The sequence below is a fragment of the Lytechinus pictus genome, chromosome 2 (assembly GCF_037042905.1).
Source record: "Lytechinus pictus isolate F3 Inbred chromosome 2, Lp3.0, whole genome shotgun sequence".
Lineage (NCBI taxonomy): Eukaryota > Metazoa > Echinodermata > Echinoidea > Temnopleuroida > Toxopneustidae > Lytechinus > Lytechinus pictus.
Genome location: NC_087246.1, coordinates 11,867,991 through 11,882,475, shown reverse-complemented (window position 1 = coordinate 11,882,475; position 14,485 = coordinate 11,867,991). Strand labels below are relative to the sequence as shown.

Here is a 14,485-nt window from a genome sequence, read left to right as displayed (position 1 = left end):
GAGATGCTGTATGAGGCATTTATTTATAATAATAACCATAATCAACAATAAACCATAATCATGATATTTGTTATTCAAATTAGTTATAGAATCATTAAGAGTTAAGTCATGGTATTCTTATAATTGATGGTTTGCACAAACTGATAGGTTTATAAGTCACAATTTAGGTTTGATTTTTTTTAACACAAAAGTTGCCCTATATGGCATATCATATCAAAGTAAGATGGTCATTGGAAAGATCCTTTCATTTAACTGAGCCTTGCATTCATACAAAGTAAAAATAAGACACAAAAAAGCAATTATAAGTATAAACAAGCAGTTTAATTCAAAGTAACATGGCAAGTATACATATACATTCTTCAAGGAGATTTTTTCAACTAATACAATGAAAGCTATGATGCCAATACATGATCAAAATTATTTGGAAAAGAGTTGATACTAAAATAAACATTTCTAACCCACTTACCTTGTGAAAAAAAAATCCATTATTTCCAATTAATATTATGTTATTACTACAATACAACTCATTAACCATTGTTTCTGGGGATTTATATAACATTATCTGACATTTTACCAGTGAGTGTAGCCAATGTAGTTGAGTGGAACATCCATTGTACAGTGACTCAAGCTTTTGGTCTTATTAACCTCCAACATTTTACATTGGAGTGATCCACAATGTTGTCTTGAATGAATAATTGAGTGCTTGTTCTCTATGATATCCCACTTTTCAAAAGAAAGAAAGAGAAAAAAAAACCCAACAACAACTCTTGAAACTTAACAAATCTGCCAAAGAGTGTTTAACAATATAAAAACAATGCAAAATCAAAGCTCCTTTGTAATAATTTTCTTTAAAACAATTTACGTTGTGTATACCAATTTATACAGTTCAAACATATTTTTTGACATAAAAAAGTTAAAAAGCCAACATTTAGTTTTGTTCATAAATTCTACTATTCAAATAAATAAAATAATGCACTTCATACCCCCTATTTCTATAAAGTTCTTACGTTCAACCAATTCTTATACAAACTATGTACATCTTAAAAGCCCAAAGTAAATTCAATATTAGTGAAAAGAGCTATGACATTTGTCAATAAAATAATTCTACAAACTTTAAATGTAAAGTTTATTAACTTTAAAATTATTATCATCTGAATAACTTTCTGGAAATCCTGGCAAAATATCAAGAAACAGTACTCAGTATTTAGATTTATGTGTATTCACTAAAAAAAGAAGGACAATGCTAAATAATACAATTCATAAAACCATCATTTCATATACAGTCACCAACCATTTGTAATGAGGGAACTGGTAAAAACAACATTAGGAAATGTAAATTACATGAGATATACACAATATACAAAAAATAATAATAAAAGAATAAATGAATACAGTATGCAGCCTGTAAAAAGATATAAACTAATACCATGTAAATTAAAGTACACTTTAGTACAAGTTCTTTATAAATACACCAATATTGATTAGTCATAAAGTATTAATTGATTATACATGATAAATAAGCACACCAAGTATATTAAGTTGCACGATACAGATTCCTAATGCATTATAAGTACTATTGATAAATGATGAATACATGACAAAATTGTTAACATGGTTAATCAAAACAAGAATCAACAATATAGATTATAACAGTAACTATAGTAGTCGAAGCCTGTGCAGTAATAAAGTGAGATTAACATAAAGTACACGCATAAATACAAGAGGTCATATTTAGGGAATATTGTATGGCCTTGGGTAGGATGCGAAGAAATATTGTACGGGCTGAAGAACAATATTGGATGAGTCGAAGACGAATCCAATATTGTTCTTCAGCGAGTAACAATATTTCTACGCATCCAACGAAAAATTGGTCATCCAATATTATTATTATTACTTAGATACCCCCACAAAGCTAAGAATAAAATAATGAAGCAAAAAAAAAAAATGTTTTTAGTAACCATCATTTATGGCAATCCTGTAAATCATGAGCATGGCGCCTGAGTATTGTCATATCAAAAGAAAAAAGAAATCTCTGTAATAAAGTAAAGATGCGCTTTATAGCGTATAGTGCAAGCGCATTTGAATTCAATAAATTGACGGTCCTAATTTACCACACCTCCTGGCAACTAATGCGCAATGCAAGCTTCATGCGCACAATAATGTATTAACCAATGATTATCTTGTGGGCGGGGCAAAATATTCATTTTGTCCAATATTTTCAATATTGGATGGTTTTCATAGGCATGCACGTTAAAAATCAGTTTTAATATTTTTGTCTCCTTGAAACAACCTCGCAAGACGTCAAAAAATATCTGCGCCTCTAAAACCCTACATCTAAATAATAATAAGAAATATTATATTTTCATATATCAAGTTATAACCACAAATAGACAGGGAATGTTGTCTATTAAGTAAGACAAATTCTATTAGTTATAGCATACAAAATGTTTTGTAAATGGATTTAAAAACAATATAGTATAAAGACCATATTTTATGTACCTGGTAGTGGTATCATTTCTACTTTTTGATATAGGAAACTCAGCATGAAGATATCAGGGTTGTTTCATAAAGACTTACTATGGTAATTTTGTCATTATTGTAACTACCATGGAAACCTTGATTGTGATTGGCTGATAAGCCTGATAATACCATGATACATGTAGTTGCCATAATGGCAAAGTAATCATAGCTGTTTTCCAACGATTATTCTCCCGACATCACAAATGCAACGTACAGAAGAGTCAGTAATACGTAAGTGTATCACTCTTTTGTACATTGCATGTATTACCAACACGCTCGGCCACCAAAGGCACTTCTGAATTCCATACAGGTCCAATTGAATGATACTTTTTGAGTAAAAAAAAGGGATAAAATATACATTTTAAAGTTTCTTAAATATATCTGCATACAACAGATATTGAAAGGAGAGTTAAAGAAACCTTAACAAAATTGTCTATAATTGATTCTTTTATTTTTCAGAGCTATTGTATAAAAGAAACCGGTGGCTTGTTTTGCATCTGTAGAATGTACTAACCTGAGCAGAGCAAGGGGTATGTTGCTCTCCACTGTTAAACCTCATATCTGTTTGGTTGGTGAAATTCAACATTTCTGCTCTGTACATGGAACCTGATACAACACACTACCTGTTATTCAAAGGTAATTTTGTTGTCCTAAGGACCATGCTATTAAAGTTCTATTGTTTTTAAAAATTGTGAACAACTGAGTCACAGTTCAAGCAAAGCTACAAATTTGGAAAAAACTCAAACGGATATCTTATAGGCAAATAGTGACCTGCATACACCTAATCCAAAGCATGCGATCATTGTGGACAGTCTTACATATAGTATATTATCACATAGTCATATACAAAACAATATTCAGGGAAATTGAAAATTAAGCCTTTATAAAAGGGTTGCCACTAAGGCAAATTATAAAAAAGTGTAACATACAAAAGGTTGCAAGATGGAGTCAAAGGTGAATAGAAAAATGGCATATTGCAAGGTAATAGTATGAGCACCTAAACATGGACAAAGATATTTTTCTGAAATCCTCATCAAATTTCCAATTGTTCAAGGTGTAATGAGAAAACTGATTTTCATTTGGTGTGCAGATTTCACAGCAATAAAAATGACCAGACTTATGATTGAAATGATCCTGAAAATAACAATGCACTTCATTACCAATCATTGTTTTCCACTTCAATTCAAACCAAAATGATAATCAAGATACTGGCAAATCAAATCTCTTGGTGAAATGTTGAATAAAACGAAATCCCCTAAAGTACCTCTCTCTAAATTTGCATATGGAAGTATGAATATTTTTCATTTTCAGTGCAATTGCTGAAAATTACAAGCGAATTAGAGAGCGAAGTAATTTGTGAAATACTATTAAAAGCAGCAGCACAAGTTATCAGCACTACATCACTTTCTTTCTTTTTTTTTGCTGTTGAAAATATGCAAACATAGAATCCAATGAGCAGAAATATGATGCTAAACTTTGAAACTTGGCTCCATTTCATAAAACCTGTTATGGATGGCAAGTTACAAATTAATAAAATAGTGCAGTTTGATTGGATGAGAGTGAATTTGCTATAAAATTCTAATACTAGTATTTAGTACTGATAACTAGTTTCATAAAAGTAGGCCTTGGTTTTGTGGTTTCCAGAAAACCTTGCGCCTACTGGCAAAAAGATATTTGAAGTATTTGTATCACTCAAAACAATATTTTCAAAACCTCAATTTGGCGATTAAGGGTGCTTTTAGTCTCCCCAAGAGAATTATTAATTCACTATATGGTGTGCACAGAAATCTTAGGGGGAAATACTTTTAATAGAAATGTTAATTAGAGCCATCTGATTCCACGGATTGTTATCTTATAAAGCCATTTGATTTTGATGTTAATTCATGTGAGCCCTAACCCTAAGCAAAGTTTTCTGTGAGCATCTGTCCGTCTGTTGTATTCTGGGATACCATTACCCCTCTGTTGCGTCGTAGTCTGGTGACACGGCTAGGTTCTGATTCATTCTCTTTTGAATCCATGGCACAGGTTGATTTATCTTTAGTTGCTGGCTTCTGAACAGGAATCTCGGTTAATGTACCAGAACTAAAACAAGAGAAAGAAAAAAGAGGAAAATAGAAAAGATATAAGAGAGAAAAAAAGCAGAATGCTGTTGTATGAAAGATAGTTATCTAGAGTTTCTTTCAAGGAAAGAAAACTCTTAATAGTTATCCTGATTAATATCTGTAGCATAAACTATTATCTTGTGAAAAAAGGGCCAATAAACTGGAGCACTTCTTAAATGAATATCAAATAAAAGAAACAAGAGTAAAACACATACATTCAATCAACTGAATAAAAAATATTTTCAGGAGTGTTTTATTGTGCTTCAGTCCCTTTTAACACTTTCGTAAAATACTAAACTTTAAATGTCTGACCCACATTTTATCCAGTTTTACTTCACTTAATCAACAGAGCCATCATAATTTGAGAGCATTACAAATTACCTTATGAAAACTATATAACAGAGATAAATAATGATAGGAACGTCCTAAATCAAGAGGGTCAATTTTTTAATGGAATTGCCAGGCTGCAAATTTATATTAAAACAAAAATTATGATAATCATTTAACAAAATGAAATGATTTGTATTTTGACTCCTGTGAAGGGTATTAATTTACCACCTGTAAGGCCTACAACAAAATGATTATTCATACCTGTCTTGTTTTGTAATGGTCTGCGATAAACCTTCACTCATGGCTTTAAGAGCGTTGACTCCAGAAGATACTGATGATGTTGACCTTTGACCTGTCTGTAAGCACATGGCATTGAGTTCACGCAGGATCTGTCCAGGGCTGGCATTGAGCTGGATTCTGAAGGAATGAAGGGATAGTATAAAAATTGAAAAAAATGAAACTTAAATCTAGTAAACTGTCAAGAAGAATGATGAGAATATCAACAAAACTACAAAAGAAAAACCTTCCCTCAAACAACTAAAAGTAGGATCTACATGTGCCTCAGTCTCATTGTAAGCAATATCCACCAGGAGTACCTTTTTAAAATTTGTTTGATTAATTCAAGAAATGAAGTTATTAAAGTATTATTTTTGTCAAATACTTTGAACACATGTTATCTATTTAAGCCATTTTGTTTTGCTTGTATTGAATGAATCAATACAAGCAAAACAAGGAATAGATTATGTGTGTTCAATTATAGGCAATTATAGAAATTAAGTCATGTGGATCAAGTACGTGACTCACTCTATTTTGAGTATTCATAAGCGCTAACCTTATTCGATTCTGCCTTTCAAAAATAGCAAGAAAGGTTCAATGATTGTGATCACACTAGAACAACAGTCCGAGCTGGTCAATGACAGTAAGCCTTGTTACAACCGATAATGTCGCACCAACGCATAATGTCGCAGTCAACGCATAATGTCGTAGTTTTTCTAATGCATAACGTCACATGTCGCAACGTATAATGTTGCAGCAAATTGTCAATGCATAATGTCACATGTCGCAATGCATAATGTCACAGCGGTATTGTCTCAGGACTCGAGCTACAGAAAAGATATAAAAAATGAAGAAAAAAATACAATTAGACTAAATAAAAATAAACAAAACGGCTAATCGGCTATTAGACCAACTGGCTATTAGACGAGATGGTAATTAGACGAAATGGTTATTGGACTATGTTGATAGTTGACTAACTAATGGTAGACGAAATAATATCAGACCATGCGATAGTGAGGAAAAAGGCAGTAGACGAAATGGCAATAAACCGATAAATATCCATACAAAGAGTAATCCTGATTTCCAAATCACTTAATTCTCTTTCTCGTGTCTCAAAATACTTAGTGAAAGCATATTTTATATCTTATCTGTAGCTCGAGTCCTGAAGACAATACCGCTGTGACATTATGCATTGCGACATGTGACATTATGCGTTGACAATTTGCTGCGACATTATGCGTTGCGACATGTGACGTTATGTGTTAGAAAAACTACGACATTATGCGTTGACTGTGACATTATGCGTCGGACGCTCTTGGCATAATGTCGCAATCTGCGACATTATGCGTTGGTGCGACATTATCGGTTGTAACAAGCCTGAACTGTTTTGATTGTTCCACACAAATAATGTGAAGAGTTCTTGTACGTTCTTCAGTGATTGTATTATTGTCTACTGCAGCTGTATAAATATGGTTATTTAACTGCCCTTGACCGTTGTGATCGACACTCGTCCATGTAAGAGTGCACCTCATAGACTCTGCATACCCACCTTTTTGGTGTTGTTCTTCTGCCACCCGTTCTTTTCCTTGTCTTGCCGTCTCTACAAGGAGTCGGAGTCTGGCTGGCAATACGGGCTGATCTTCTCAGGGGGGTGAGAGGGGTTTCTGGTGTGGTTAAGCTGGATGCCTGACGGTACCTACGGCTGTTGCCGGGTGTGGCATAGGGGTCTGGGGTGAGGGGCGAGTTTAGCATGAGGGCACGGGCACTGGGAGATTGGGGACTGGTGAGAGACAAACTCCAGAGCTGTTGGGGTTTCAGTTTAGGTTGTGGCACTGCAGTGTGTTTTTTCTGTAATATTCATTCAAGAGAAATAAAAAAATATCATCAACATAAAATTTTCAAAATGATTATGCATCAATAAAATCTGGCATTTTTACAATAATATTTAACAACTGAAAAGCTGAAGAACGTTATTATCAATTATCTGCTCCTTAAATGAAAATATTAATTACTTTGATGTATAATGAGGGTGAAAGAGAATGTGTAAATTAAGTGGAATCATGTCCAACATATTAAAAAATGGAGATGAAATAAAGCTTCCCCACGCAATTTTGCATTGATCCAACTTCTCTCTTTAGACTATCTCGAAAGTCTGGATATCAAAACAAAGTGCATTTTTTAGTTTTACCACAATCAATTTCAGTCTATAATACACTGTTTAAAAATTATAGGAAAAAGATAGGAACATAGTGCACATTTGCCATTCCCACCAAAGAAAACATACCAGATCATTTACAAGTGTTCTTAAAATGATTACCATCCTCCCAAATATTCCATACGTACAATTCTAATCAATTAAGGTATCAAAGATAGAAAAAAAGTGATAGCAGTAAGAATCATGCAGAAACAAATTACGAGTGGGAAAAGGAAATAAAAAAAGGTGTATGTTTGTGTGTGTGTGTGTGTGGGGGGGGGGGGGGGCTAGGGCATTAGAGTTTATGAGATCAAGCAAGAGATGGCAAACCATTCAATACAATATCATGATAGTACAAAATAGTAATATTGTTCAATGATGCATGACGATAGGAGTGAAAAAAATATGGGCCTACACCCCCACTCTTTCTAAAAGCACCTCTCTGAGGATCAATGCATTGTACAGGAGGAATCTGATTTCAGGATTTATTTCATATTCCATAGTTCAATTCATGACCTCTTTTGACCCAATCTACAGGTAACTAGCGACGTTAGAGGGGCCTTTTTCAGGGTGAGCAAAGTTTGTATCGTGGATATTGAAATTTCTCCACTCAAATGTTAAAGACAAAAGTACTTTTCCATAATAAAAAGAAATTAAAATAATTTGTGTCCTCTGCTCAGGATATACTCTGCTGGGCACATATGCCGCTAGCCAGCCTGGACTTTGAGATCTCATGTATGGTAGCTGACCTTATCCCAATGTGAGGTAGGCAAATAGGAAAAGACAGAAAAATTTGGTCACTTTCAGGATATTCCAAATTTTGGGCGTATCCTTGTCTCAGTCGTCTGCATTTCATACACCAAGGCTCGACATTAGCGGTGGCCCGGGGCCACCAGAAATTCACCTCGGGCAACCATTATTGATAAAATGTTCAGTTTTGGTGGCCCGAATCGGGCAACCAATAATTTTCAAAGTAGCGCAATTTTTCTCCCGATTTTGCACGCATTTATCAACTTTCTACAGTTCAAATTGCAACCCAGTTCGTCATGCGCCCTTTTTGTTGATCTACACACAAATACACACACACAAAGTTTGCATATTAGGCCTACAGCTATAGCATACAGTAGCTATTATCCAGCCAGCCGCGCCGGCAGGCTGGCGTGAGCTTTGCATGAAGCCACTGCATACAGCTGTGCTCTAGATGGAGCTGCGATAAAAAAAATGTTGCTGCTAAGAAATCTTCCACAGAACTTTGAAAATCTGAGTCAAAGTCACATTTTACACCTATGAAATGACATTCTACAGTCTATATTACGAAAATTTGGTGTACCCTGATTATTTGCAAGCATTAAGAAGAGGAATTATGACCTCTCTTTTGACTACAAAAGACCGATTTCCAAATGAATTAATACACATAAAAACACATAGGTAAGTACATCACAGTCCCACGTGTGCAATTGTATGTATGTTGATACTTGGTTTCTTTCGAAGCTGTGTCTTTTCTAGCCAAAAATAAACAGACAGTTTCTTTCTTTCTTGTTTATAAATGACTTCTTAAACCACTCTTGAGAAAGTAAATACTTTGGGAAGGCATTTCATTGATATGAAATGTGAATTTTTCCAACATTTTGGCAAATATAGGGAAGGACTTTTCTCACACTTTTTTTCCAGATATAACTTTCGCCGTTTTCTTATTTTTTTTTCTTTCATTTTTTTTACAGTGGTTAAACCATTTATACCCCTTCCCATTGAATATGCCTGATTAAAAAATATGTTTCTACTGAAAATAAAATAATACAAACTAAAGGATATAAAAATAGAAATGTGCCATTCCCAGAAGGTAAGTGAAAATTATTTGCTTGGCTTTTAATTATATTCCAGTCAGAATAGACTGTTGCCACAGCTTTTAAAAAATATTCGTAATGGCTTCTTAATTTTCCCCTTTTCCCCATGTTTATATTCATTTTGTTTTATTCACTTTTCTTTCACTTTCTTTTTTTTTCTCTCTAAATTTTTTCTTTTCTTTTTTTCCCTGTTCTTTGTTTTTTCTTTCTTCATTTTCTTTTTTTCTTTTTTTTTCTCACTTATTTCTTTTATTTTTTGTTTTCTTTTTGTAATATGCTTTTTGACAATTATTTTCATTTGTTTCCCCTTTTATGCATTGTTCTAATTTTGCAGCATATTTTTCTGTGATTTTCTCCTGCTATAATATGCTGCAAAAGAGAAAACAGAAATAAACTGGATTTGAGGCCTGCATAATCTAGCTTTTAGGATTCAAAGAGGAAGAAATGAAAAACCATTGTTTTGTACATCTATCTGAGTTTGCTATGCACTATTTATTTACTTTACCAATATGAGTGTGTGTCTATACGGAGATTTAAAAAAAAAGTCCACACAACCTGCGAACAATAAAATTCATTTATTCTCTTTCAATCATTTCATTTTTACAACGATAGAAACAATTTATATTTTACCACAAGCCAATTAGCAAAGTTAAATAACAGCAAACAAGGTTTACATACAAGATGATAAAGTGAAAGTAACTTAGTGGTAGTGGCTGCAGAATTAATATTTCAGAAGTTTGTTTTATTAATTCTTAATGTGTTTCTTTATATTTTTCGGGCCACCAAACTTTAATATCGGGCCACCAAAAAAAATTATTTGATGGTTTTGGTGGCCCGAATGGGCCACCACCAAAAAAAGTTAATGTGGAGCCTTGCATACACAAACCTTTAAATAAGTCGGAACGGGCTCAAATTTGTGCTCATAAAGCCATCGATTCCGCCTATAAAGCCACAAAATCTAGATAGCTAGGCGCAAACATTTTTCAGGTAATTGTGCCCCCTTTTGGCCCCGCTATGAGTGCAGTGAAGCTGCATCATAATTTGAAATATCTGAAAAAAATCCAATCAAGTAACTTTCAACTTATGACAATCGACAGGCAGTTTCAAATTTGTTCAATGACAATGTTGTACATGTAGATCTAGGTCCGTATTAACCCAGAGAGCTCCCGCCCGCTGCGCGGGCGGGAGCCCAGAAGCTTACTGTGTATTTTACCATTGTCACCGGACTAGGGTGATTTATGGTCTAAATATTTCTCCAAATGAATTGTGAAAACAGAAAGTATACAATTACCACGATTATATGGATGAAGGTCTAACGAGTGGCAGATTCCTGACATCTGGGCAGTCTGGAACCTCAAAAAAACGAAAAGTTCTCTCCTTCTACCCCGTCTCGATCGGCCATTTTTGTTAAAAATCGTAACAAAATGGCCGATCGAGACTGGGTAGAAGGAGAGAATTTTTAGTTTTTTTGAGGTTCCAGACTGTGCCCAGATGTCAGGAATCTGCCACTCGTTAGACCTTCATCCATATAATCGTGGTAATTGTATACTTTCCGTTTTCACAATTCATTTGGAGAAATATTTAGACCATAAATCACCCTAGTCCGGTGACAATGGTAAAATACACGGTAAGCTTCTGGGCTCCCGCCCGCTGCGCGGGCGGGAGCTCTCTGGGTTAGGTCCGTATGTGCAACCTGGAAGTTGCAGTGGCAATTTGTTTGGATTTCCTGTCGCACTATGCTTAGATTTCCTGTCGATCAGAGGCAACCTACATGTACTAGCATACCGTAGACTTGGGACCGATTGCACAAGGGTCTTTGCAAGAACCGACTTTCGGGTCTCTCATTTAAAGATTTATTACAATGCGCAAGGCTCCACATTAACTTTTTTTGGTGGTGGCCCGTTCGGGCCACCAAAACCTTCAAATAATTTTTTTTGGTGGCCCGATATTAAAGTTTGGTGGCCCGAAAAATATAAAGAAAAACATTGAAAATTAATAAATGGGTATAAATGGTTTTTTAAAATAATAAAACGGCAAAAAAAAGTGTGAGAAAATTCCTTCCCTATATTTGCCAAAATGTTGGAAAAATTCACATTTCATATTAATGAAATGCCTTCCCAAAGTATTTACTTTCTCAAGAGTTGTTTAAGAAGTCATTTATAAACAAGAAAGAAAGTAACTGTCTGTTTATTTTTGGCTAGAAAAGACCGGAAAAGACACAGCTTCGAAAGAAACCAAGTAACAAGATACATACAAATGCACACGTGGGACTGTGATGTACTCACCTATGTGTTTTTATGTGCATTATTTTCATTTGGAAATCGGTCTTTTTGAGTCAAAAGAGAGGTCATGATTCCTCTTTTTAATGCTTGAAAATAATCAGGATACACCAGATTTTGGCAAAAAGGTCTGTAGAAGGGCTTTTCATTGGTGTAAAATGTGACTTTGACTTGGATTTTCACAGTTCTGTGGAAGATTTCTTAGCAGCAACATTTCGTATTGCAGCTCCCCGAGTCTGAATAGGCTGCTGACTCACAGCTGCTTGAAGCATGCAAAGCTCACGCCAGCCGGCCGGCGCGTCCGGCTGGATAAAAGCTACTTAATGCTATAGCGGTAGGGGCCTAGGCCAATTTTGTGTGTGTGTTTGTGTGTAGATCAACAAAAAGGGCGCATGACGAACTGGCTTGCAATTTGAACTGTAGAAAGTTGATAAATGCGTGCAAAATGGGGAGAAAAATTGCGCTATTCTGAAAATTATTGGTTGCCCGATTCGGGCCACCAAAACTTAATATTTTTTCAATAATGGTTGCCCGAGGTGAATTTCTGGTGGCCCCGGGCCACCGCTAATGTCGAGCCTTGCAATGCGCCATGTGAAAATACATTACCTGCAAACATATGTTATTCCTCCTTTCAAAGTTAACAACAAAATCTTTGACTTTGTTTATAAAAATTAAAATGGTCTGATATCTCAATCTCATGAAATTGTAATTTTGTATAAAACTAACTTGATTTAAAACTAAAAAAAGCTAGCTAACAAATTCTATTTGTTTATCATAAATTTCAGAAATATTCCGCATAGAAAATGATAGAGTGATAGACTAAGTTTGGTACTCTACACCGCATAGATGGGCGACACAAAAGATCCTTTCCTGCAATTGGACCTTGCCTTGATTTCTGTGCAGATTCGATGACATGACTGCAGCTGAATTTTTCTGTGGTTTGTTTTTTCATTTTGTAAATCATGTAGGCCTAGGCCTAGGCTATGTAGGCCTAAATACGATCCTAAAAATAATTTGCAAGAAAGTTCACAAACTATTGTAGGTGCAAAATTTTAGACATTGTGAATTGTAAAGTTTAACGTCAATATGTAACTTAATGTCAACAGATCTAAGTTAAACATTACATACCGCTTTCGCTTTGAATGTGCCCCATGCTTTCTTCACAGTTCTGAGCCGACGGGTCGCTGTCCCCCTGGCTGTCCTCAAATGCTGCAAACCCATGTTCACCACTTCCAGCGGCTCGGCAGCGAAGGTTTGTCTCCTGTCCGTTGAAAGAAGATAGTCTTTCTCGGCTTCGACCTCCGAATAATCTTCATGCAAATGATCCTGTGAAATCCTCAAATTCATTGAGTGAACCAGAGGGGAAAGCAGATTACAATTTTCACTCGACATTACTTTCAGATTTCAAATAAGCTTGCTTTAGACAAAAACTGAAGCAGCGTGATGCTATCTTATTTGTTTCGGATGGACGGGTCACGATATCGGCGCGGCGAAACTTGTTTGAAATCCCGCTAAAACTCCCAAAAGCAGAATGGTGTACGTTTGTAATCCAACGAATGCCCAAGTATCCAACGTAATCATTGTCACTTTGAGATCATTACCATATAACAGTCTTAGATTCGTCCACTTTAGTAAGATAAACTTTATATATTTATTTTATATATATTTCATATTTATGAAATATAATAATCTAAAAAAATTTAAATTAATTTATACAAGATATTTCATAATCATCAGAATCATCAACTTTACTAAAAGTCATATTTAACGAATTAAGTAAAAAGATATCATCCTAAGTTCCCCCTAATTTTGGAATGTTCCATATTATTATTAAAAACTCGATTGCGGTCACCTGACACATGCGATATCGAGATCACGTACGTACGTCAATGCAATATCAACACACTATATACTACAAGCAGCTAGCTAGCCGGTCGGTGCTTCATTACAATCCCACGGCCCACGGTAACTCAAAGGTGGTCCTGCCAAACCTGTCGGGGTGTGTTCTCTGGTGGTTGCCGTACATTGCAAAGAATTCTGTGAAGTTTTGTTGAAAGAACAGTTGTGGCTGACGTTTACAGAAGTATTACTACCAATATTGTTCTTATTTTGCTGGATCGTTAATCGTTCTAACTTCTATGAGTAAGATGGATTATAAACCACACAGAATCGTCACAGACGTCATATTATTTATAGCAGGTAATTAACAATTTGATAAACTCTTATTCTGAAATATATTAATTAGTAACGTTAGTCGTTACTCAATCATACATAGTAAATAAGTAGAGGTTTACACAAGAAAATCTACTTGGTTTACACAAACAATAATTATAAATTAGAATTCATTTGGCCTGCATTACATTGAAAAATAATTCAAAACATGTGATAAAGTTAGAAATCAACTTTATCAAGTTACAAGACTTTTTTTAAATTAGACTATAGAACAACAGATGGGCAATTCAAAGCAAACTGCAAAAGCGGACATTTTCCAAAATTCTTGTTATACTATAGACCTAGCTAGATCTACAAACATGTAATTATATTGGTTCTTTTTCAAATTTGGATCACAATTTTTTATTCAATGTCAAATGGAAGTTTATAAATACAAAGAAAGGGGTCACAAGAGGCCTAAAAAATATCTGCCTTACGCATCTCCTTATAAGAGAATCTGAACCATACAAAAAGTTATAGACTATATCATGGCCTATTGTACTATATATATATAGATTATATATATATATATGTATTTATATATATATGTATATATATACATATTTCCTTTTTTACTAAATGTCAATATAACAGAAAACTATTGAATGTTTTGTAAAGAAATTTGTTGGGATAATCTGAGGGTCATCATAAAGATAATATGTCAAAATTTGTGGTGCTAGACAAAAGTGTAATGCAACTGACCAGAGTTTTTCTATCAACAAAATAAAC

The 14,485-nt window shown here is 34.5% G+C and overlaps 1 protein-coding gene across 1 annotated transcript; it reads right to left on the bottom strand.

Annotated features, from left to right (window-relative positions):
* Positions 1-299: 299 nt before the first annotated feature.
* On the bottom strand, positions 300-13,120 carry LOC129254815 (uncharacterized). The gene is made up of 4 exons (XM_054893345.2): positions 12,674-13,120; positions 6,778-7,076; positions 5,214-5,369; positions 300-4,602 (listed from the first exon to the last, which is right to left on the bottom strand). Exons 1-4 carry the CDS (start codon positions 12,935-12,937, stop codon positions 4,419-4,421), a joined length of 903 nt encoding a protein of 300 aa, XP_054749320.2. The 5' UTR covers positions 12,938-13,120; the 3' UTR covers positions 300-4,418.
* Between the last annotated feature and the right edge of the window lie 1,365 nt (positions 13,121-14,485).